Here is a 25411-nt window from a genome sequence, read left to right on the forward strand (position 1 = left end):
TGCAGACTTGGGTGTTCCAGCAAACTGCTGGCTCCCTCAGCTTCAGAGGTGTGTGTGTGTGTGGAGGGGTCCCCCTTTCAAGCTTCCTCTGTGAGACCCTGACCTGAGCCCCCTCCGCCGCCGCCACCCCTTCCCCCCCCCCCCCCCCCCCCGGGGGGCCTTGGCGGGGGGGGCCCTGGCCCCCCCCCGGCCAGTCGCCCCTGCCCGGGCGGGCCAGGAAGCGTCGGTCCCCGCCCCGCTCGGTTAGGCCCGCGGCTGGGGGACTTTGGAGCCGAGGAGGAAGCGCGGCGGGGCGGGGAGGTGGGGGTGTGTCGGAAGGCGGCGGCGGGGTTTTATAATCCGCAGGGCGGGCGCGGCGCGGGAGAAGGGGCTGCGCCGCGCCGTACATCGCGTACCGCGCCATGGGGGCCGCGTCGGGCCGTCCCCGGCGGGGGCCGCTGCCGCCGCTGCTGCTGCTGCTGCTGCCGCCGCTGCCGCTGCTGCTGCCGCCGCCGCCCGCCGCCCTGGCGCTCGACCCCGAGCTGCATCCCGGAAACTTTTCCGCCGACGAGGCCGGGGCGCAGCTCTTCGTGAAGAGCTTCAACTCGAGCGCCGAGCTGGTGATGTACCAGAGCACGGTCGCCAGCTGGGAGTACGACACCAACATCACCGAGGAGAACGCGCGGCTCCAGGTGGGCGCGCGGGCCCGGGGCGGGGGCGGGGGCGGGGCCCGGACGCCCAATCACAGGCCTGCGACCGGGCGCTGGGGGGCGGGAAGTCACAGCTGGGCGCGCGCCCCCGACCCCTGAGCCGCGGGGACCAGGTGAGAATCCGCCCGCGCCCCCAGCCCCGCCCCGCCCCATCAGACGCGCGGTGGGTGCCCAGTACAAGAACCAAATGGATAAAGCTGGCTCCTCCGACCTCGCCCCCCCCCCCCCCCCCCCCCCCCCAGGTGGCAGCTCCCTGGGATGACCTCGGGCTCGGTCAGCGGCAGTCTGCGCTGAGGGTGCCCACTCTGCTCTGGGTCCTCATCCTCTGTAGCCGAAAACCTACCCCTGTCTCCTGTTCCTGTCACTGCTCACCACTATTTACCCTCTCCTCCACCTGCCTCTCTTCTAGCCCCAATTTCTGCCCCACTGCCCACCTTAGGCAGATTCCCCCAGTTCCTGACCCCGAAGGCCCCAGAGGAGGGAGCAGTGCTCCCGCAAGCCCCAGTCTCCAGGCGCCCTTGGTCTTCCTCCCCTTCTCCAGTGCCATGGCCTCCCCTGTATCCCCTCTGGTGCCCATAGGAGGAAGCAGCCCTGCTCAACCAGGAGTTTGCTGAGATCTGGGGCCAGAAGGCTAAGGACCTGTATGACCCAATCTGGCAGAACTTCAGTGACCCGATCCTGCGAAGGGTCATCAGTGGTGTGCGCACCCTGGGCCCTGCCAACCTGCCTGTGGCAAAGCGGCAGCAGGTGGGCCTGGTGGACCTGAGGGGTGGAGGCAGAAATGGCCAGTGTGCCTTCCAGTGCTGCACTGTGGTGGTGGTGGTGGTGGGGAAGAGCCTGGCAGGGAGGGACCCTGGGATCTGTATGCACCCTGATTGTAGGGGAAGCCTCTGTAAGCACAGAATGGCTTCCTGAAACATTGATTTTCCTTAGAGATGGGGTATAGAAAGCGAAATTCAAGTAAACAGATGAAAAGGGGTTTTTCAAAATTTCTCCATAGTCTGGTTGGATTAATGGGCTTCCTTAGAAAGACTGAGGAGGACTGAGAAGGCATCAGGCCAGAGAGTGAGAGGGATTTGCCCTCACTGCAAGGCAGTGGCTGAACTTGGACTTGAACCCCATCCCAAATTCTAAGGACACTTGTTTCCACCTCCACAGGCTGCCTCCACTGGAAGGGGAATCAGTGTATTAGTGATCAGAAGTGCCCTGAGTGCCACTGAGTGGCCTTGTCCAAGCCACATCCCCTCTCTGGGCCTCCATCCTAGCAGAAAGAGGAGGGGGCAGCCACATTACCTCTGGGGGCTGTTCACTGCTAACATTTTCTCAACTCTAACTCCCCAGTACAACTCTCTGCTAAGCAACATGAACAGGATCTATTCCACGGCCAAGGTCTGCTACTATCCCAACAAGACTGCCATCTGCTGGTCCCTGGACCCAGGTATGGCTCTGTCCCTACTATCTCTCTCTGCTGGGGCTTCCCGGCCCTTCCCCACCCCACCCCACCCCACCCCTGCAGCCCTGCTGTACCCATAAAGAGGGTATGTTTAATGGGAGGGGCCGTGGAGGGAGTGGGTAAATCCAAACCCAAAGGCACTGACCTCCAGTTGAGGCTGGACTGTCAGATGCCCCCGCACCCTTGCTTCTCTGGGCAATCTGATTTCTGAAACCTCCAGCCTCCAGCTCCCATCCCCACCCCAACCCCCACCCCCATGCGTTCTTTGGCCTCTCCCATCCCTACTAGCCTTCCTCTTGGCTGCCTGGTTTTCCCTTTTATGGATCCTCTCAGTCTCCCAAGAGCCCTCCACAGGACTTAGACCCTTGTGACTTCTACTTATACCTTCCTGTTCTCCCCCCACACACTACTCCATCCACGAGGCAGCCTGAGGTTAGCCACTGTAACCAATGAGCCATGAAGAGTCTGTCTGGAACTGGCCTCTGGATGTCCTCCTTTTGTCCAACTCCCTTTCCTAGGGACAAGGGCCCCTCTTGGGTGCTCTCTTTGTATGGCTCCCAGTCCCATCCCACCCAGCCTATAGGCAACCCTTGGCTTTGGGGGCATCATGATGTTGAGGAAGCAGGTAGAGATGGTGAAGACCAGCATGGGTGCTTTATTGAAGACCGTCGCTGCCTTCAAAGGAAGCACCTGACCCCACTCACCTGTGTCTCAGAGCTCACCCACATCATGGCTATATCAAGAAGCTACTCCGTGCTGCTCTATGCCTGGGAGGGCTGGCACAATGCTGTGGGCATCCCGCTGAAACCCCTGTACCAGAACTTCACTGCCCTCAGCAATGAGGCCTACAAGCAGGATGGTGAGTTTACCCACCCCGTCCGTTGTGTGAGCACTGCCCTTCCCAGACGGCAACGTGCTCTCCCATCATCTACTGTCCCCACTGAGCCCAACCCCAGAAAGAGTAAGTGTTGCAGTGACTCTGTACACTGACGCAAGGTCGCACAGAACCAGCTCGAGCCCCATCTGCCTTCCTCTGGGCTGCTGCCTGGCTCTCACACTGGCCCTCTTGCCTGCCTCTCCTGTCACACCTCAGAGCCCCAGCACTCATCTTTGCCTCTCCGGGATCTATTTAGCTAGAATTGGAATGACCCCTAGTTGGAAAATCACAGAGCAGTGGTCCCCAGGCCATCTTTTCTAAGTAGCTGGCGGATACACGGGCCGCAGGCCAGGAGAATGGTGAAGAAGTAGCTGGGCATGGAAGTGCCAGAGCCTGGGACCTGAGCTGCACCCCAATACCACCCCTGCCCCCTCCACCAGGCTTCTCAGACACGGGGGCCTACTGGCGCTCCTGGTATGACTCGCCCACCTTCGTGGAGGATCTGGAACACCTCTACCATCAAGTAGAGCCCCTCTACCTGAACCTCCATGCCTATGTCCGCCGTGCACTGCACCGCCGATATGGGGACAGATACATCAACCTCAGGGGACCCATCCCTGCTCACCTGCTGGGTAAGGACATTGCCTTGCCTCTATGCATGTCCCATGGATTGTCCTCCTCATGCCTCACATTTTAGAGCATCGTCCTGTCCACTCTCACACATGAGCCCACGTAGCTCACCCCATGACCCCATATAGCATGCGGCCCTTCTCATCACCATTACTGTTCCTACTTTTCAGACAGCGACTCTGAAGTTTGAGGTGCATAAATGACTTGGCAGAGGGCAGAGAACTAGCAAAAGGCAGAGCTAGGAATCACACTGAAGACTTTGACTGCATCCAGTGGGGAAGGGATAAGATTATGCCCCAGGATGCAAGCCCAGTGGCCTTGCCTCAGGGTTGGGAGGCAGGGACCCTGGCACCACCAGGAAGGACCCCAGCAGCATCATGTGGGCTCACACCGCCGACCCCAGGGATCCTGGAGCATTCAGGAGTCTGAGTGGGACTGATGTAGAAAATGCTTGGTTCAGCCAGCCGAGCAGGCTACCCTTGAGTTCCCAGGGCCCAGGTGCCAGGGACCCAGATAGCTGCCCAGCAGCACATATGGGGAAGCAGGCAGGGAACTAAGCTATCTGGCTCCCCTCCTCTGTCTAGGGGACATGTGGGCCCAGAGCTGGGACAACCTCTATGATATGGTGGTGCCTTTTCCTAACAAGCCCAGTCTCGACGTGACCAGCACTATGGTGAAGAAGGTAAGTTTCGAGTCAGGCCAGGGTGGGGGCAGCAAGAAGTAGTCAGACACGGGGAGAAGGGCAGGAAGAAGTCATGTGAGAGAGACAGGTAAGGCAGGGACCTCAGTCCTGCCCTTTCTACATAGCAGCAGCCTTGAGTGTGTGTACAAGCAGTGATCTGGGGTCTGTGTCCTGGGTGAGGTGCCAGCCCCTCCTTCCAGGATCCCACAGGTGGGGTGAGAGCAGCCGTCTACTTTTGTTTATCCACTATGGTCAGTAGGGGCCCTGCCTCTGGGAAGGGAGGCCACAGAGCAGAGATGCCCTTCACGAGCAAGGAGCAAATCTAGGTGGGAGACCCTTAGACCCACCCCTGGGACAGCCACAGTGAGCTCCCTCTGCTGGTCCCTGACCTGGACCTGCACCACCACCCCCCAAACCAGGGCTGGAACATTACGCACATGTTCCGAGTGGCAGAGGAATTCTTCACTTCCCTGGGGCTCTTGCCCATGCCTCCTGAGTTTTGGACAAGGTCCATGCTGGAGAAACCTACCGACGGGCGTCAGGTGGTGTGCCACGCCTCTGCCTGGGACTTCTACAACAGGAAAGACTTCAGGTCTAGACATGGGAGGGAAAAGGGGGGTTTCTGGAGCTTCAGGAAGGGTGGGCAGCGTGGGCACAGGAAAGCCATTTCCCAGGCCAACCTCTACCCCAGCCCCAACACTGTTTGGTGGACTGGGTCTGTTCCAAGGCCCCTGGGCATATGAGACCGTCTAGGCCACCTTCCCTTAGCAGCTTTGCTGGGGAGCAACTCTGTACATTGGAATGGAGGACAAAGGCCTGAGTGTGGGCTGGGGCAGGGCAAAGGATGCGTATGTTTCCACCAGCTCCTTCAAGGCCCAGGGCAGCGCCCGCCTGGTCCCTTTCCCTCAGGTGCCAGCCTCCCCATGCTCTGGTCCCTGCCCTGTCCTTCACCCTCACCCTCGCCATCTCCCTGCCCCAGGATCAAGCAGTGCACGCGGGTCACTATGGACCAGCTGTCCACGGTGCACCACGAGATGGGCCACGTGCAGTACTATCTGCAGTACAAGGACCAGCCTGTCTCCCTGCGCCAAGGGGCCAACCCTGGCTTCCACGAGGCTATCGGGGATGTGCTGGCGCTCTCCGTCTCCACTCCTGAACATCTGTACAAAATTGGCCTGCTGGACAATGTCAGCAATGACATGGGTATGGGGGGTGGAGAGGACCCGGCCCGGCCCTACCCAGACCCCACTCCACATCCCACGGCAGGACTCAGCTTGCCCGTGTTCCCACCTGCCCTTCCTGTTTCTGCCGCTCTGCCCCAGGTCAGGCAGGTTTGGGGATCCACCTGGAGCCTCACAGCCCACCCCGAGTCCTACCTGGACACTGCCCAAGGGCCCTCTTCCAAGCAGGGCTCCATGGTCCTGAAGGCCAGCCTTCCTTTCTCTGCATCTGCCAGCCCTTCCACCTGCTGGCTCCCGCCGGCTCCTGCCCAGGCCCACCCTGCCCTAGCTGGACCCCCATCTCCCTCTGACCTCTCTTCTCATCTCATCTTCCGACAGAAAGTGACATCAATTACTTGTTAAAGATGGCACTGGAAAAAATTGCCTTCCTGCCCTTTGGCTACTTGGTGGACCAGTGGCGCTGGGGGGTCTTTAGTGGGCGAACCCCCCCTTCCCGCTACAACTTTGACTGGTGGTATCTTCGGTGAGCAAAGGGGAATCAGGAAAGGCCTAATCCCAAGCGGCCCTCCCCACTCTCCTGGACAACCAGGAGCCTCCTGCCTCCATCAGTCCGCCCCCCACCCCTCACCCTTTTCCCCATACATTCTGTCCTGCCTGAAACTCCCTCCTCCAAGAAGTCTTCCCCAATTCACCAGGAGGGGAAGGGATGGCCCCCGTGGGAAAGGTGGGAATGCCTGCTTAACAGCATTTTTTGCAAAGGCTAAAATAGCCTTCATGCAATCCTTACATCCTAAAACAATTTATCAATCCTCTTCTAGAACCAAGTATCAGGGAATCTGTGCTCCAATTGCCCGAAATGAAACGCACTTTGATGCCGGAGCTAAGTTTCATGTCCCAAATGTAACACCGTACATCAGGTACTACTGCCCCCCCCCAACCCCTACCAGTTTTCAGGGCTTGTCCCATGCTCTTCTGGGCCCCCCCATGAGCCTGGAATTTTAAGTGGGCCTCTCCCTGGGGCCAGGCTTGGTTTTCCCTTCTCCCCCGTCTGGCCTCTGCCCTGTGGGGAGCTGAATGGTGCCCGGGCAAGGGGCCCCCCCCCCCACCATCCCCCCTAACACCCAGCCCGTACCTGCAGGTACTTTGTGAGTTTTGTGCTGCAATTCCAGTTCCATCAAGCCCTGTGCAAGGAGGCGGGTCACCAAGGCCCACTGCACAAGTGCGACATCTACCAGTCCACCCAGGCGGGGGCCAAGCTCAGGTGTGTGGGGGGATCAAGAGGGCAAGGGGGAGGTGAGGGGAGAGGGGGAAGGAAGATGTGTCTAAAAGGCAACTGGCTGCTCATGGGAAAGTCACAGGGCCCTGCTGGCAGAGGGAGACTTTCTTCCCTCCCACCCCCTCCTTCCTCACAAGTATTTACAGAGTGGGCCTTCTGGCTAGCACGGGACAAACAACGTCCCTGTCCCCTTCCCAGAGCTCCTGGTTCCCCAGAATCTTCATGTTGCTGTTCTTGCAGGCCAGTGGGGGACAGAGGTGGGCCAGGGACCAGTACTGGATGCTGGCCTGTGCCCCCTGTGCCCACCGTGCCCATTCTGCCTGACAGGGAGGCGCTGCGGTCAGGCTCCTCACGGCCATGGCAGGAGGTGCTAAAGGAGGCGATTGGCTCAGATACACTGGATGCTCAACCTCTGCTCAACTACTTCCAGCCAGTCAGCCGGTGGCTGCAGGAGCAGAATCAGCGCAACGGCGAAGTGCTGGGGTGGCCGGAATACCAGTGGCGGCCACCAGTACCCCACAATTACCCACAGGACATTGGTAAAGCCCTGATGGAGGGTGGGGTGGGGTGCTAAAGCAACTCTCGGATTCTGGGCTCTGGACACAGGCCCCTGGTTCCTGGTTCCTGGTGAGCTGCTCCCAGCTGGGCCCCAGCGCCCTGCCCTAAAGGGCCTTTGCTCATCACAGCTTGGTTTGGGCGGGGGAGAGGGGGTGGCGGACAGGTATGTTTCTTCCCCATCATTCTAGAGAGGGTGTGCCCAGATCTGAGGCCCCTCCCTGGGGGCAGGCTGGCAGGCACACTGCTCTATGAGGTCACATTGCAGGCTCCATTCTTATTGGCCAGGGGGGGCTGTGGCTACAGGGCTCTGCTCTCCTGCGGCCATGGGCCAAGGTTGGGCTGCTCCAGGACTGCCTAGCCTCTTCCTTCTCCTGCTCTGCTGTGGGCACCCCATGCTGGTCCCCAGCCAGGAGGCCACCCACCAGGTGACAACCAACCAGGGAACAACCAGCCAGGCAACAACCAGCAGCCAGACAACAACTCGCCAGACAACAACCAGCAGCCAGACAACCCAGAACCCAAGTGGGACCGGCTGGGGGGCGGGGCGGGGCCTGGGGGTGCCGGTGAGGAGGGAGAGGCAGGGACAGTGGCAGGCTTGGGCCCACCCGCAGCAGAGGGCAAGGGGAGGCCTGTCTGTTTGCCTCTACTCTGTCCCACAGGCCTGGTGACCGATGAGGTGGAGGCTAGAAAGTTTGTGGAGGAATATGACCGAAGATCCCAGGTGATATGGAATGAGTATGCTGAGGCTAACTGGAACTATAACACCAACATCACCACAGAGGCCAGCAAGATCCTGGTAAGGACCCTCTCCACGTCCCCCCTCCCCCCCATACACACACATACACGCACACACGCACACAGACACACACACCGCATGTGCCTGCTCCTCCTCCCAGGGACCAATCCTTAAAACCGAAGACAGAGCCAGCTGCCCCCTCCCCCCCCCCCACACTCAGTGTGTGTGTGTGTGTGTGTGTGTGTGTGTGTGTGTGTGTGTAGGGAGGGAAGCTGTCAGGATTTGTGAAAAATCCAGAGGAAATATTTAAAATAATACTCAACTTCAGATTTGGGTGGGTAAATGCTCAATGCCTAAAGAAGTTGTCTCTGATTAACAAGCAGTCTGTTGTTAGCAATAGAATGATTTGTACATAAGGGCGCCTGGGTGGCTCAGTTGGTTAAGTGGCCAACTTCGGCTCAGGTCATGATCTCACAGTTCGTGAGTTCAAGCCCCGCATAGGGCTCTGTGCTGACAGCTCAGAGCCTGAAGCCTGCTTTGGATTCTGTCTCCCTCTCTCTCTGCCCCCCCCCCCCCCCCCCCGCTTTTTCTCTCTCTCTCAAAAATAAATAAATGCTAAAAAAAATTAAAAATGATTTGTACATAAATAAGTAACAGTAAAGGTGGATTTGTAGATTGAAAGTCCCTGTTTGCCATCACAACAAGGACTAGCTTCCCTTCACTCCACTCTCCACCTGTGTGGTGAGTGCAGATTATACCGATGTGAGCCACTGAGAACTAGCATTTCTTTTTTTCTTTTTTAAAACATTTGTTTATCTTTGAGAGAGAGAGAGGAACAGAGTGCAAGCAGGGGAGGGACCCAGAGATGGGGAGACACAGAATGTGAAGCAGGCTCCAGGCTCCGAGCTGTCAGCACAGAGCCTGACACGGGGCTCGAACTCACAGACCGCGAGATCATGACCCGAGCCGAAGTCGGATGCTCAACGACTGAGCCACCCAGGGGCCCCGAGAACTAGCATTTCTTGAAGACCATTGTGTGTGCTGTCCACAGTTCCTTGGCGCTTTACATCTGCTGCCTCATTTATTCCTCAGTAGCTTGCAAAACGAGTGATCTTATTCCCATTTTACACATGGGACCCTAAAGCTCAGAGAGGCCACAGAACTAATGCCAACCTGTCCGTCTGCTAACAAGACACAGGGTGGGCTTCCCCTGCTTTTCCCCTGCCAGGATAGGTCTTGCGTGACCATGGCTATCTGTTGAGGGGCACGGACGGCATCCAGGACATTATAGACAGTCCAGGTTGAAGAGGGTCTTTGCGGCAAAGGCAACGGACTTGATAAAACTGCCCCCTCACTGCACCCCTCAGTCCCTTCTGCTCCCCCTATGGCACCTCCTTCTCAGAGGCCACTCCAAAGCTCCTGAGCCTCATGCCACGGTCCACTCTCCCCCTATGCCTTCAGCTACAGAAGAACATACAGATGGCAAACCACACCTTGAAGTTTGGCACCTGGGCCAGGCAGTTTGATATGACCAGCTTCCAGAATGACAGCATTAAGCGGATGATGAAGAAGATTCAGGACCTAGAGCGGGCAGCACTGCCTGCCAAGGAGCTGGAGGAGGTATGTGGCTTGTGGCGGAGCAGGGAGGGGAAGATCCAAGGTCAGGACCAGGTCCTAGCTCGGGGTCTGGCCTTCAAGCTGCTTCCTCTTCCTCTGTGTCATGACATCTGCCACATTGACGTACACCTACATGCTCCCCCAGCTCCATAGTGCCCCCTGCCCATGATGGCGCCTGGGGCAGAACGGGTAGCAAAGGGGTACAGCCTCTCTTCTTCCTCCTGCAGTACAACCAGATCCTGCTGGACATGGAAACCACTTACAGCGTGGCCTCTGTGTGCCACGCCAATGGCACTTGTCTGCAGCTGGAGCCTGGTGAGGGCATGTGGGGAGTGAGAGGGAGGGTGGGGATGCTGGGCTTGACCGTGTTAGGGGTGCTGGCCCATGGAAGGGGGGTCAGGGTCTCCTAACTCATGGGGTCGGTGCGCCCAGGAGATTCACTCCTCTGTTTTCCCCCAGGGGGTTCTCTGCCACCACTTAGATGGGGCACAGCCCTCCTTTGGACCATCTGCCCATCTGCTCCCTCTAGGGACCCCCTAGATTCCTCTGTGCTCTCTCCCCTTCAGAGTAGGATGTACCTCAGATTTGTGTGCCAAGTGTTAGATGCCCGACTAGGGATAGTAATTCTAAGCACTTTCCTTCCTCCACCCCGTCCACATCTTCCCCACCTTCCCTGGCCCCCGCCCTCCACCTCCCCCCTAAAACCAAAGCCACAGCTCAGAGAAGCCACTTCCTGCCGGAAGGAGTGGACCAGCTCTCGCTTGTCCCCTTTCTCTCTCCACACTGGCTGGTGCTTCTTACCTTCTCCCTTTTGGAAGCCTCACCCTGGACACCCAAGTACCTGCACACAGATGCGTCCTTTCCTCCCTCCTGACTCACCCTCCCAAGGGTTAGGGAGCCAGAGGCTTAAACATTCTTCTCCTGAGGAATCGCTACCCAGAAACCATCTCTTCCTGGCCCTCCTGCCAACTCCCACATTAGAACAATGACAAATAGAAGGGGAAATGGAAAATAAACAGGAGAAAGAGACGGCTTTCCTGAGACAGGGTTTGGCCTACGGTTTGTATACATGGGTATGCACGCAAAGCACAGCGGAGACATATGTGTGCCTGCATGTGTATGTGCATGTTTACGGAGAAGAGCATTAAAGGGAGCGCAGCCTTCAGCCTCCCTCCCCCCATCAATTAGCCTCCTAACCCAGGCCTGGGCCGTCAGAGCACTGCCATTAGTGAAACTAAGAAGCACCCACAGAACAGAATGCTCGCATCGGCAGAGGGCAGAGGTGAAATTCTCAAAATACATTTTTTTCCCTAAACAGAACTATTTGTACTTTATTCTCTGCGAGAAGTAGATATCATGAAGCACGTTCTGAAACAGGGAGAGAACGCGAGTCAGTGAGGTGTGGGGGACCCCAAATGCTGTCCTCAGGCAGAAAGAGAAGCCACCATCGGTCTGTGTGAGGCTTCCGAAATGACACAGGAGCTCAGGCCGTCCTCACCCCAGCTCCGAGAGGTGCATGTCAGCTCCACTTAATCTATGTTGAGGAGGCAACATGCACAGTCCCGTGGCTTTGACAGGACACAGACCCAGGACTTCGGGCTCCCTGATGATGTTGGGATGGCTCTCTGTACTGTCTTCACAGCAATCCTTTTATTCAATCCGGTTCACTAACCGTTAGCGAAAGGTGCCCGGGGCCCTGTGAGGACTCAGCGACCAGCAAGGCTCACTCCCTGCTCAGGGGCCTCGTGCTCCCTTTTGATTTTTACACCCCAGGAGTGCTGGATTATCCCCATTTTAAAGATAGGGAGGGACACCTGGGGGGTTCAGTCAGTTAAGCGCCCGACTTTGACTCAGGTCATGATCTCATGGTTTGTGAGTTCGATCCCCATGTTGGGCTCTGTGCCGACAGCTCAGAGCCTGGAGCCTGCTTCAGATTCTGTGTCTCCCTCTCCTTCTGCCCCTCCCCCACTCACACTCCATCTCTCTCTGTCTCTCAAAAATAAATGAAAAATGTTTAAAGGTAGGGAAAGGGGGGGGGTCCTGTGACTTGCAAGGTAATTTTCGGGTCAGTGGATGACTAGAGAGGAACTCAGATCTTGTGATGGCCAAGCCATTTGTCCCTCCCACAGAGGGGTTTGCAGGGAATCAGTGAGGAGCAGCAGCCCTGGAGTCTGGGTTTGTGCCTGGCTGGGCCACTTCCTGGCTGGGGGGACCCGCCATGTCACCAAAATGCTGATGTGCAAACCCGCACACCCTTCACAAGGCTGCTGCATCCCTGAGGTGGTGTGCATGCAGCGTGGCCCTGGGGCCACCCGCCCTGTAAGTCTTTGTAGAATTGGCACCGCCCTTTCTCCCATTTCACTAGACTCACTGCCTGTACAGGCCTTTTGACGTGAGTTCACCAATTTTATCCGAGTTCCAAACTCCTATGACTAAGATCACCTTATAGGAGGTGGGAGATGAGCCCAGGGCTGGAGGCTCAAGTCACTACCCCCCACTCCCCCCAGATCTGACGAATCTGATGGCCACATCCCGGAAATATGAAGATCTGTTGTGGGCCTGGAAGAGCTGGCGAGACAAGGTGGGGAGAGCAATCCTCCCCTTTTTCCCCAAATATGTGGAACTTGCCAACAAGGCCGCCAAGCTCAATGGTGAGTCCCTCTGGCCAAGATCTCTGGCTCTCTGGGGCCCTCAGAGGGGTCCTCTGAGCCCCTAACGTTGGTGAGAGGGAGGTCCTAGAGGGGGCGGGGCAGAGGGTACTCAGGGAATGGTCAGGTGTTGAGAGAGCCTGTGCCCCCTCTGCAGGCTACGAAGATGCAGGTGACTCCTGGAGAGCCATGTACGAGATGCCAACCCTGGAACACGACCTGGAGCAGCTCTACCAGGAGCTGCAGCCGCTCTACCTGAACCTGCACGCCTACGTGCGCCGGGCCCTGCACCGCCACTACGGGCCCCAACACATCAACCTGGAGGGCCCCATTCCAGCTCACCTGCTGGGTGAGCGCAAGGACCGGGACTGGGGTGGGGGTGAGGGGTGGGGGACAGACACAGATGAGGAAAGGTGTGGCCGGTGCTCTCCACATGGCAGAGGGCAGGCTGGGCAGGATCTTAGGATGGTATGTCAGGTGGAGGGAGTGAGGGTGTGAGGCTGGAGGGAATGTTGCCGGGGCCGGGGTGGGGTGGCAGCTGGGTTCGGGGAGACGAGCCCCTTGCTTGCATTTAGCACATTTGCTACAGAGCCACTCGGTGCAAGTCGCCACGGGTGGAGCAGTGACAGAATTCAAAATATCATCGCAGGAGACCATATGACCCATGATGCTTGGGCAGGGGTGGTGAGGAAGGGGCCGGGAATGAGAAGTGAGCACCCCCCCCCCCCCCCCGCCAAGGAAGTGGCACACGAGCAGAGCCTTGAAAGATGAGAGGTTCTGGGAAGGCTTGGTGGCTCAGTCGGTTAAGCATCCAACTTCAGCTCGGGTCACGATCTCACAGTTTGAGCCCTGCATCGGGCTCGCTGCTGTCAGCACAGATCCTGCTTCAGATCCTGTGTCCCCCTCTCTGCCCTTCCCTGCTCGAATGTGTGCTCTCACTCTTTCCCTCAAAAATTAAAAAAATTTTTTAAAAGATGAGAGATTCTGACAGATGGAAAAAGTAGCAGTAGGGAGTTAGAAGGACAACACTCAGGCGAAGAGGAATTAGGAGAACAGAGAATATTGAGAGTGTAGATCCTACCCAACTTTTGGACCCTCATTTTTTCAGGGGTTGTAAACTCAAATGCCCTGAATGAATGAAGTAGGCAGTGGAAGACAGTGAGGGCTGGCAGGGACTAGAGCAAAGCGGAGGCCACCAGGTTCTTGTCCCTGTCGAGCCACAGAGAACACATCCCTGGGGGGGTTGTTACTGTGAGCAGAGAGGCCAGACAGGGCCACAGACCAGTTGCCAACCATGAGGGAGACTCCAGAAACTCATCCAGCTTTGGATCTAGTTCCTGCTCAGTCTCTAGGGTCCTTGTAGCCCAAGACACCAGCCATCCTTGATCAAGGATGTGGGAGCGGATATCAGCTCGATGACTGAGAGACACAGACCCCAGGAAAAGGAGGCATTACGCCCAAGTGGCCCCCAGAGTGGGGGCAGAGCTGGGGTTTAGAACTCAGCCCTTGGCACTCAAAGCAGGGCTGGATGTGCAGGCTAAAAACAATGTATGTCAAATCCCAGCAAGGTTTGCAAATAGCAGGTGCTCGGGATACATTTGTGATCATAAGGCTTGGGATCTGGTTCCTTCTCCATGGGTGATGGTGTTGAGTGTAAGAAATAACATCTCTCTCTCCTCTGTCTGCCTTCTCTTCTCCTCCCTGCCTCCAGGGAACATGTGGGCTCAGACCTGGTCCAACATCTATGACTTGGTGGTGCCTTTCCCTTCAGCCCCCAAGATAGATGCCACAGAGGCCATGATAAAGCAGGTGCGCACTGGGCCCCTCATCACATTTCTGCTCCTCCAGGGCAACCCCAAGGCACAAGGGAGGGGAGACCTCTGCCTTGGTGGGAGAAGGCCTCTGCTTCAGGAATTCCCTCTGGCTGAGCCCTCTCCTAACCCCCACCCTGACGCAGTACACAGTCTGTCCCCAGAGGCCCCAGGTTTGGCAGGGCTCCCTCTGCTTGTAGGGCTGGACACCCAGAAGGATGTTTGAGGAAGCGGACAATTTCTTCACCTCCCTGGGGCTGTTGCCTGTGCCCTTTGAGTTCTGGAACAAGTCAATGCTAGAAAAGCCGACTGACGGGCGGGAAGTAGTGTGCCACGCCTCTGCCTGGGACTTCTACAATGGCAAGGACTTCAGGTGTGTCCAGGTTGCAGCCAGGGGACCTTATCAGTGCGCAAGGAGATGAACCAAGTACAGCTTCCACTATTGTCCCCTCAGCCAGAGTGAGCAGAAACAAGTACAGGGGCCAGAGCTTAGCATGAAAGGTCAAGAGCATTGGGCCTGGCCTCGGGTTGGCCATTGGCTTCTGGCGGGGGAGCCTTGTCTACAAGGTGAGGGTCTTCTCAAGCACTGACCAGCTTCACTAGCTTGGTTAGTGCCCAAGGTCCCAGTGCTAGGTGAGCACTGTGAGAGCTTCACAGCCTTCCCTCATTCTGGAGTGACCTCTGCCTACAGCAGGCCATCTTCCTGGGTGCATGTGTCTTGACACAGACAGGTACATGAGAACATGGGGGGCTTTGCACAGATCCATATTCACCATTGGCAGAGACTCAGAAGCTGTCTTCATTGGAGGACAGTTGTCTATTGCTGCATAGACAGATGCACAAACCACCCCAAAACTTACTGCCGTAGAAAAACCATTTGTTTATGTTTGTGGTTTTGTCAGTCAGCAGCGCAGGCAACATGCAGTGGAAATGGCTTGTCCCTGCTGTGCAATGATGGAGACCTCAGCTGGGGTAGCTCTGATGGCTGGAGATGCTGGTGTAGCTCAGTGGGGCCATGTGTCTGGAGCCTTGGTTCTAGCTCTGGGTTGGGTACCTCAGTTTTTCTCCATGTGGCACGTGCTGGGACAGGAAGCTTCATTTGGCTTCTATACTCACATGTTGGGTCCTCAGACTGGGATGACTGGAGAAGCTGGGGATTGGTGAGAACACCTTTCTCCAGGCTAGCTTGGGCTTCCTCCCAGCATGACAGTCAGGCAGTCAGATTTCTTACTGGCAGTCAGCATCCCACAGAAAGAAAGCAAGAACAGCCTGGTTTCTTAAAGGCTAAATCCAAAACTGGCACAGAGTCACTTCTGCCACATTTTCTTGGCTGAAGCAAGTCACAGATGCAAAGAAGGAAAAGAAGACCCCACCTCTTGGGAGAAGTGGCAAAGATGATCTGCCACTATTGATGAAGTTTCTTCTAGTAAGAGTGGACACAGAGAGACTAGAACAAAACAGCCAGAGTTCACGGGATTGCCTATCCTTGGGCCCTTCCTTCAAAGGCATGAGGACTGCAGCTGTAGGGATGGATGTACAGAATCAGAGGGTTGAGAACTCTTTTGGGAGTTTTCCTTGTATGGGGAGTCCTAGGAGAAGGTGGGCAGACCCCAACCTCGGTGTTACCAGGGTGCCAGGAAGTTCTTCCCATCCCAATACAACGGCAGAAAAATGTGGTCAACTGAACTGAAGGGCTTTGGTTATATCCAAGGGAGAATTTGATCGGCTCACAAAAGAGAATGAGGAAAGATGAAGGGCGAGGTCGGGCCTCTGATGTGGACAGCTCTGTAGATGTCATTTCAGCCCTAACCATGAAAGTCCTGGGTGAATGTGTTTGCTGGTGTTGGGCACATGGGATGTAGAAAAGCTCAGAATAACTGTTGTTCCCTTCAGGAAACCTAAGTCTTGGAAGAGACAAAATGTGTGCATGAAAAACACAGAACCCACATTCTAGAAAGTTCTGCACTAATCACAATTGAGTGCAAAGCCTCAGTTATGCCTTTTGAGCAAGTACTTTGCACAGTCAGAAAACAGCATGGCAGTGAGGGCTGGAGTGATTCAGAGAAGTTGGAAGCAGAAGAATGGCCTGGATGACCATGCTGTAGGGGCTTCTGACCCTCAGATTCCTTCTTTCTCGGGCTCATTCCATACCTCCTTTGGTTTTCCTTCCCATAAAGCTGTGTTCCCTGCATATAGCATTGATGGGGGTCTGCTTTGTATGCAGTAAGGACAGCGGGTCCCTTTGCCCCACCCCCCGTGTTCCAGGATCAAGCAGTGCACCACTGTGAACATGGAGGACCTGGTGGTGGCCCATCATGAAATGGGCCACATACAGTATTTCATGCAGTACAAGGACTTGCCTGTGACCTTCCGGGAGGGTGCCAACCCTGGCTTTCACGAGGCCATTGGAGATGTGCTGGCCCTCTCAGTGTCTACCCCCAAGCACCTCCACAGTATCAACCTGCTGAGTAGCGAGGGTGGCGGCTATGGTGAGAGAGGAATGGGAAGTCCTGGTGGGCAGAGGGACTAAGAAGGGGCAGTGAGCTTGGGAGGCTGGGAGAGGGGACTTGATGGCTCATAGGCAGAGGTTGGGACAGAACAGTGGGGAATAAGAAGGCCACCAGCAGGGTGAGCCGGGAGGATGGAACTCCCATACCAGCCCAAGAGGCAGGTTGCTAGACCCAGAAAGGCACAGAGCCCACTCCTCCCCTCTCCACCCACCGTACACCCATCATAGCTGAGCCACTGGGATGTGGCAGGAGGCAGGCAGACATCTGGTGACCAGGCTCCCTTCCCTTGGCAGAGCAAGACATCAATTTTCTGATGAAGATGGCACTCGACAAGATCGCCTTTGTCCCCTTCAGCTACCTCGTCGACCAGTGGCGCTGGAGGGTATTTGATGGAAGCATCACCAAGGAGAACTACAACCAAGAGTGGTGGAACCTCAGGTTCTAGAATGATCCTGTGGGGGTGTGGGTTCAGGAGGGGGGGTGTCTCCATGGGTATCTGTATATGTGAGTGTGTGTGTAAGTGATGAGGTGCACAGGGGGTGATTGTGCACAGAGGCACAGCACACCAGAATCTGGACTGTCCAGTGGAACCCCCGGGGCAAGGTTCGCCCTTCAGCTAAAAAATACCAACTCTTCCTGACTTTATTCTCCCCAAACCCTCCCTCCAACATCTTTCCCCTTGACAGGCTAAAGTACCAGGGCCTCTGCCCCCCAGTGGCCCGGGCTCAAGGGGACTTTGACCCAGGGGCCAAGTTCCACGTTCCTTCAAGTGTGCCTTATATCAGGTAAAGGGGAAGGGAAGAGGCTATTCAATGTTCAAAGTGCCATTACTGCCCTGTGGGGAGCTACCTGTCTCGGTGACCTGGGAGGCCTGGCTGCATGGCACATTGTGCCTAGGCCACTTACCTGCCACCAAGGCTCATTGTTGTTTCACACTTTTGATGTGATGAGAGCCTCTACCCTCCAGGCATTTGAAAACAGAAACTCTACTATAATTGGCTAATGGTTACAAAACCTTGGTTGGATAGTTAACATTATTAACCATGACCCATGACCCATGGCTAGAGCTAAGCACTGTTTTGTTTTGTTTTGTTTTGTTTTGTTTTGTTTTGTTTTTAAACAAGATTGTGATTTCTTTAATATATATTCAACATATTGCCTGTGATATAATTGGAATTATACCTGGAAGACCTTCTACACACTAAAACTAGGGTTAGAGACCCAATTGGATTGGGAGGCTATGCTCTCAGGGGCATGGAGTCAGGCAGAACTGGGTTCTGGGGTCAGGCAGAACTGGGTTCAAATCTTGTTTCCACTTCTTTGTTTCCTTAAGCAAATTTTTCAGTGTCTGTGAGCATCAGTTTCTGCACCTGTGAAATCGTAGCAGATTTCACAAAATTGTAGCAGAACTTCTTAACATACTGTCCAATACAGAGCATGATCAGGAAATGGTGGCCATAACGCACTAGTATGAATTTATATTCTTTTAAAAAAGTTTTTATTTATTTATTTTGAGAGAGACAGAGACAGCGTTAGCAGGGGGCAGGGGAGAGAGAGAGGGAGAGAGAGAGAATCCCAAGTAGGCTCTGTGTTGCCAGCACAGAGCCCGATGTGGGGCTTGAACTCACAAAACCGTGGGATCATGACCTGAGCCAAAACCAAGAGTTGGACGCTTAACCGACTGAACCCCCCAGGCACCCCTGAAGTTACACTCTTAACTGGGACATGTAAACACACCAGTGCTGTGAGTCATGTAGCCAGAGTGTAGACATGTCCAGCCCTTCCATTCTGCCTGCTGCAGGAGAGCACTTACTGAGGGCTAGGAAGGGTAATTGTAGGGTCTGGGACCCTCCTGGTAGAGAAGGGTCTGGGGACATCTGAGGGGAGGGTCTGTGTGTCCCTGAGCTGCAGATAGCCCAGGCCACATGTGAGGCAAGGCAGAGGGCAAGGAGGGCTGTCCCAGGAGGGCTCTGGTCACTTCCAGCCCTTGCTACCTGTGGTTCCTGGAAGCCCAGTGGGGGAGGGCTTGTGCTCATGGTGCCCACCTTTCCAACCTAGCACCTGGCATGATGTCAGCATATAGTCAGGACCTAATAAAGAAGTGTAGGGCGGGTGAATTGTGTTCCCACTGTGTAGGAAAGGAGAGAAAGCCTTCTCAGATGTTCCAAAGAGCAGCTGTGGGCAGGGGACCAAGGGGGATCCAAGGGCCCTTAGAACAGGCCCAACCTGGACAATGTACCAGGATGACCTGTGAGGAAGGCTACCACCTGCCTTCTCCACTGGTTTCCCAGCTTCCAAGCTGGCACTCACTTTCATGTGAAAGCCAGGCCCGAGTGAATGGTTAGCTTCTGAGCTTAGAGTAGATAATTCTCCAGGGCAGGGGTGGGCAAAGGAGACACATTCCAAATTCTGACCAGCAAACTTGGCAAAGCACTTTTAAGAAATGCCAGGAAAGTTAGTGGCACATGGCTTATGCCCAGCATTCAAAGTGGGAGGCCAGCGCTGCTGGTTTGGGACATTCTGAACCAAGTGCAGAGGTGGCTCTGGCTTTGACCTGCAGATTTATACCAGGGAATCCCTGCTGTTTGGAATAAAGGGGATCATTTGGGCTGGCTTCCCTGCCCAAACCACCCTGCCAGAAGCGTGGGACTCTTGAGGCAACACCTGGCCTCTACTTGCATACACCCCAGGGATGGAGACCTTACTGCCTCAGAAGCAACTGTCCCAATCTTTGAAGGGCTCTGCCCTGACCCTCCTCACCCATGAGTGATCCCCAGAGCTCCTCTAATCAGGTCCTCCCGAGACGTGGAAGGAGCCTCTCGGGTGGGAGGCATGGGAACAGGGAGCCTTGAAGACCCTAAAGACCAGAGGGTGAGCTCCCTGCAACACCCGGGCTGCAGTGGAAGGTGACGGGCAACTGGGGCTCGGTGGCACAGGTCCTCAGCCACCCCACCCCACACCATGCTTCCCTCCGCTCCAGGTACTTTGTCGGCTTTGTCATTCAGTTCCAGTTCCACGAGGCTCTGTGTCAGGCAGCTGGCCACAAGGGCCCCTTGCACACATGTGACATCTACCAGTCTAAGGAGGCAGGAAAGCGCCTGGCGTGAGTCTTTTCTGGCTTTCTTTTGACCATTTCCCATGCTCTGACCCCAGTGGGGCTTTTCTGGGAAAACCTGCCATTTTGGCGTCTGGGTTGGGGATCCCAGGTGGAGCCTGTGCCAGACCTTAATGTGCCACCCCAGTGGGGAACTAGAGCCCTCTGGGCCCCAACCATCCCTCCCCCATTCCCATCCCCTACCCCCCAGACCTGCTCAAGCCCTCCCAATCCCAAAGGAGGTTTAGGCCAGAAGAGGGGACATGGAAGGTGGGAATTAGGCTGGGGCAGGAGCAGCACGCCTCCCTACCTGTCCTTCTGACTGACTCTGTGTCCCTTCTCTGGTGCTCCCCCAGGGATGCCATGAAACTGGGCTTCAGTAAGCCATGGCCAGAAGCCATGAAGCTGATCACAGGCCAGACCAACATGTCTGCGTCCGCCATGATGAACTACTTCCAGCCGCTGCTGGACTGGCTTCTCACTGAAAATGGGCGGCACGGGGAGAAGCTGGGCTGGCCTCAGTACAACTGGACACCAAACTCTGGTACCACACCCCATCCCCCTCAGCCCCAGGCCAGCCCCCTCCCCAGTTCAGGCAGACTGCAGTCTGACCTCAGAGCAAGAACAGGGAAGCGAGCCTAACCAAGCCCCAGCCCTGCCCATCGGCCTGCCCACTGCCTGCCCACAGCCTGCCCATCGCTTGCTCTCCTTGCTTCCCCTGCCCAGCTCACTCAGAAGGCCCCGTCCCGGGCAACGGCCGTGTCAACTTCCTGGGCCTGGACCTGGAGGAGCAGCAGGCCCGCATGGGCCAGTGGGTGCTGCTCTTCCTGGGCGTAACCCTGCTGGTGGCCACCTTGGTCCTCACCCAGCGGCTCTTCAGCATCCGCCGTCACAGCCTCCACCAGCCCCACCATGGGCCCCAGTTTGGCTCCGAGGTGGAGCTGAGTCACTCCTGAGATGACCGGGGTGGGCTGGGCCTGCCGGGGAGCTTCTGCCACCAAGAGACCAGATTGGGGGCGTGGGGGCGTGGGCAGAGGACCCACCGCTCCTCTCAAGGCTCACCTCAGCCAGCCCCCCTCCTCCCACCCTGTCCCCCACTACCATGTCTAGAGTCCCGTACTGACCATCTGCCCTCCAGACCGCAAACCCCCACGGACCCTGCCCCCGAGTCCCTGGGCAGCAGGCCGCCTAACATGGAGCCCCCTCCCAGTCTCTCTGTGAATACAATTAAAGGACCTGCCTCCCCCATCTGAGTCTGTGTCCCTCATAGGGAAGCCAGGGACAGGGACTGGGACGCTCTCCCACCTCCTGGCAGTCAAGTGGGTCACTTCACTGGACATCTTCATCCTCCTCCAAGAAGAGCCTGGGAAAATGCCCTGGAGCTCTGGCCCCAGCACCCGCCCCTAGCCCAGGCAGTCAGCCAATGTCCCGCAGTGGCCAGCAGCCCCTGCCCAGCCTCGGCACCAACCCAAGAAGACGGGGGAGGGAGCAGACATTCTGGGCTTCCGGCCTTCCATTTCCACGTGCTTCGGGAGCCCTGCCCCAGCTTTCCCATAAATGGCAGGTCCTTTAGATGGAAGACTTCTGGCTCTCCTCCGGGTCCCAGGGGGAGAGCGCCTTGCCCGTGTCTGACTCAGTGAGGGTGCAGAACTGACCGCATTGGTCACCTCAGGCTGCCCGCACCAGCTCCGTGTCTACTTGTATGACTGGACAGAGCTATTTGAGTATTGCCCACAGGGTCCAAGGCTAGACCCTTTTCACCCCAGATGGAGAAGGGCCCTAAATGCTGGAGCTTGGCAAGAGCTAGCAGTCACACAGGGATTAACTTCCGGAGGCCATCCCTTCCCATTCCCCCAAGCTCATTCTCTCACCCTGAGCCTTCCCTCAAAAAGCCAATGTGGGCTTGAGGAAGTAGCATTTTAAGGGACATTTTTATAACTTTTATCTACATGTTTAGTATAGAAAATTTAGAAAATACAGAAAACTATAAAGACAATAAAAGCCCTTTATATCAACACCAAGAGAAAAGCACCACTGACATTTTGGTATACAGTAAAACCTTGGTTTGCGAGCATAATTCTTTCCAGAAACATGCTGGTAATCCAAAGCACTCATATATCAAAGTGAAGTTCAAGAACCATTGGCTCTGTTGCAATTGTGTGACATTCAGCATCATGTACTACTCGTATTGCAAGACATCTCTCATTTATCAAGTTAAAATTTATTACAAATGTTTGCTTGTCTTGCAGAACAAGTGACCTACCATCCCAGGTTTTACTGTATATCTTTCCACTTTTTTTTCTCAGTACATATTTTATTTTTAATTTAAAAAAATTTTAATGTTAATTTTTAAGAGAGAGAGAGAGAAAGAGAGAGAGAGAACGAGTGGGGGAGGGGCAGAGAGAAAGGGGGACAGAGGATCTGAAGCAGGCTCTGCGCTGACAGAAGAGAGCCCGATGTGGGGCTCGAACTCACGAACTGTGAGATCATGACCTGAGCTGAAGCCTGACACTTAACTGACCGAGCCAATCAGGCGCCCCTTCGGTACATATTTTAAATGAGATCACAGTGTATCTATGCTTGTGTATCCTTTTTCCAATTAACACAACAATCTATTTTTCAGATAGTCAAATGCCAAATCTAGAACCTGGCAAAATGGAAGTTGATCAGTTGCCCAAAGCCAGAGGCTTCCACTGCCAGCCTGGCCCCTCTGTGAGGACCCCTCATCAGAGCCTATTCCCGGCTTTGCTGATGCCTTGACTTCAGCCAGGCCCAGCCCCCAACATCTGTCTCCAATATCCATTGGTCCAGCTTTTTTCCCTCCCAATCTCCAGCTGCCATGTGTGTCTGTGTCTGGGTGTGTATCTGTGTGTGCATGTGTCAGTGTGCATGTTGCACATAGACTAGGTTGTACAGGCCTGTTCCATGGAACAGGATGTGGGGTTGAAGTATTTTGGATATGCAAGAGGGTAGGAGTTTATGATTAGTTAGGACAATGGAATTTATAAACATATCCTCTAAATAGTTCTAAAGTTCTACCACCAAAGACTTTTAATTACCCCCCGTCCCCAGCCTGACGTTTCAAAAGCTCTTTGCCTGCCAGACAAAGGTCATTGTCACAATACCGTTTCCTATCTTTGTGAACACAGGGGTTCATGCTGCCTGAAACAGCTTATGGAAGAGCATGAGGGCACCAAGCAGTCAACATCCAAAGGTGTGACTGAGGGCAACGAGACTTAACATGGGGGTCAGCCTAACCAGCCTTATCCCCCAGGCTTTTTGAAATATTAAAATTGTTTGGACTCCTGTTACTGTCTCCTAGGGTGAGGGGGGTACAGCTAGGTCTAACTAGAAGAAGGCAGAGGAAGAGGAGGGGTGACAGCAGAAAGAGAGGCCATTCTGGCATTTTCTACCAGTGACCCTGAAGTCTGAGCCCTTCCCTGTGCTGCACCTGCTGATGTCTGACAGCTGATCACTCCTCAGCAGCTCTTAACTATGAGGGCCCAAGGTAGGCATGGTTGCTGGACAGTTTCTCTGATCTCTCAAACACCCTCTTCTTCCAATTGCCCACCCCCATTCCAGCCTACCCTGGCTCTAACGTGAGTGAATCCAGTGGCTTTGGACTAGGCCTGAGTCAAATCCTGCCTCTGCACATAGTACCTTAGTGGCCTGGAGAATTCAATTTTCTGAGCCTCCATTTTGACACCTATGAAATGGTTCTTACAAACCGTCTTAAATTTCTACAAAGATTAAGTGAGATAATATAGAACTTATAGCATATAGTTTCCTCTCTTTATAAAAAATGCATCACCTCCCCAAGTCACAGACCATGACAACAGGAAAGCCAAGCAGAGATCAGCCCCTCACTAGACAGATAGAGGAACAGGTCCAGAGCAGCTTACTGGTGACAGTTGAACACTCACATCTCCCGTGTCTTCCAGGAACTTTCTCATGGTTTCTGCACCATCGACTTCCCTGGAGCACAATGAGTTTGCTCTCCTGAGGGACTCAGCTTTCCTCAGTTCTGGAAACACAGGCATCATCTCTTTGAACGTCACCCTCCTCCTTTCCAGTCATCTCTTTGGGGACTCTTCCCCGATGCTGCCTGGGGCCATTTTGTCCTCTGTTTCCTAATCCTTGCTCATATTTCTCATCTCTTCCTCTGTCCTGTGTTCCAGGAGATTCCCCAGTTCTGCATCCCAGCCTGCTGCTTAACCTGGCCAGAGAGATTTTCGTTGTTCCAACTTAATAACTGTTTTTCATTTTCACATCTCTCTCTCAAATCCCCTGTGTTTTCACAAAAGCCTATTCTTCATGGATTCTATTTTTTCTCTTTTTTACCACTCTAAGATCAGTATTTTTTTAAGTTTTGGCATAATGTACCTCCATACAATGTGCCATTTTAACCATTTTTAAGCATGCAGCCCAGTGGCATTGAATGCATTCATATTGTCCTGGCAACCAGCATCACTGTATCTCTCCAAGTCCCTACTTTCAATTCTTTTGAATATGTATCCAAAATTGGAATTGCTGGATTATATGGGAATCCTTTGAATTTTTGAGGAACCATCATACTTCTTTTCACAGTGGCTGCACCATTTTATATTCCCAGTAGCACTCTACACAGGTCCAGTTTCTCCATGTCTTGGCCAACAGTTGATGTTTGGTAATAGCCATTCTAGCGGGATCTCATGGTTTTTATTTGCATTTCCCTAATAATCAATGATATGGAGCATCTTTTCAAGTGCTTATTACCCATTTGTATATAATCTTTTGAGAGATATCTACTCAGATCCTTTGCCTATCACTGATTTGGGTTGTTTTCTCATTGTTGAGTTTGAGAGTTTTCATGTATTCTAAATATTAACCCTTACCAGATATATAATTTACAAATCTTTTCTCCCATTCTGTGGGTTGCCTTTTTACTCTGTTTCTCATGTTCTTTGATGCACAAAAGTTTTTAACTTTGATGAAATCCAATTTGTCTGGGGTTTTTGTTATTGCCTGCGCTTTTGGTGTCATATCCAAAATATCATTGTCAAACCTAATGTTGTGAAGCTTTTCCCATATGATTTCTTCAAAAGGTTTTCTGATCTTAACTCTTATATTTAGGTCTTTAATCTGGTTTGATTTAATCTTTCCATATGGTGTAAAGATCTATATTTTAAGTCCCTTTCAGACTGCAGTTAGACCTGTCCTTCCTCAGGTGTGTCTGTCATTTAGCACAGGCTCTGGAGCCAGAGCATGGGGGTGTGAGTCCCACCTCCACTATTTGCTAGCTATGTGACTGTAAGTTCCTCAACCTCTCTGTGCCTCTGTTTCCTAATCTATAAAGTGGGTGCATTGATCACAGTACTTACCTCATGCATTTTTTGGTGAGGATTCATATACTAAAAGCTCTCAGTGGGTCCCTCGCACCTGGAAAGTGCTCAGAGGGGACTGGTGATCATTATTGATCTTCACAGCACTGCACTCTCTTTGGCACTTGGTAATCCTGACCTATGAGCCATTTTCAGTGGGAACATTCTTCTGCAGGGCCCAATGCACACACCATGTGCATGTGTTCTGAAGATGTCCCTAAAGTCAGTTTCATGGATGCTTCTTGCAGAGCCCTCTTAAAAAGGAAGCCATCTGCTAGCTCCCATCTTG

The 25411-nt window shown here is 54.4% G+C and overlaps 1 protein-coding gene across 2 annotated transcripts; it reads left to right on the forward strand.

The window, feature by feature from the left end:
* Positions 1 to 401: 401 nt before the first annotated feature.
* On the forward strand, positions 402 to 21010 carry ACE (angiotensin I converting enzyme). Of its 2 annotated transcripts, XM_040452045.1 has the most exons (25): positions 402 to 671; positions 1269 to 1436; positions 2031 to 2127; positions 2858 to 3001; positions 3460 to 3651; positions 4234 to 4331; positions 4751 to 4923; positions 5311 to 5534; positions 5891 to 6035; positions 6331 to 6429; positions 6651 to 6773; positions 7116 to 7327; positions 8006 to 8142; positions 9544 to 9702; positions 9927 to 10014; positions 12207 to 12350; positions 12505 to 12696; positions 14059 to 14156; positions 14359 to 14531; positions 16424 to 16647; positions 16962 to 17106; positions 17355 to 17453; positions 19649 to 19771; positions 20119 to 20306; positions 20489 to 21010. In XM_040452045.1, the coding sequence occupies exons 1-25, from the start codon at positions 402 to 404 to the stop codon at positions 20716 to 20718; spliced, it is 3945 nt and encodes a 1314-aa protein (XP_040307979.1). In that variant the 3' UTR covers positions 20719 to 21010. The 2 variants fall into 2 exon arrangements, with proteins under 2 accessions (XP_040307979.1, XP_040307980.1); XM_040452046.1 differs by lacking the exons at positions 402 to 671; positions 1269 to 1436; positions 2031 to 2127; ... (7 more) ...; positions 6651 to 6773; positions 7116 to 7327 and adding an exon at positions 7366 to 7868 and having other exon boundaries at positions 20489 to 20718.
* The last annotated feature ends 4401 nt before the right edge of the window (positions 21011 to 25411 follow it).

The sequence above is a fragment of the Herpailurus yagouaroundi genome, unplaced genomic scaffold (assembly GCF_014898765.1).
Source record: "Herpailurus yagouaroundi ecotype Mexico unplaced genomic scaffold, PumYag 206, whole genome shotgun sequence".
Lineage (NCBI taxonomy): Eukaryota > Metazoa > Chordata > Mammalia > Carnivora > Felidae > Herpailurus > Herpailurus yagouaroundi.

What these genes read in the sequence shown, in the direction of transcription:
- ACE (XM_040452045.1), top strand. Translation starts at nt 402, where the DNA reads ATGGGGGCCGCGTCGGGCCGTCCCCGGCGGGGGCCGCTGCCGCCGCTG. An exon ending in AGGAGAACGCGCGGCTCCAG is followed by an intron (nt 672 to 1,268) that starts GTGGGCGCGCGG and finishes TGGTGCCCATAG; the next exon opens with GAGGAAGCAGCCCTGCTCAA. An exon ending in CAGGCGGGGGCCAAGCTCAG is followed by an intron (nt 6,774 to 7,115) that starts GTGTGTGGGGGG and finishes TCTGCCTGACAG; the next exon opens with GGAGGCGCTGCGGTCAGGCT.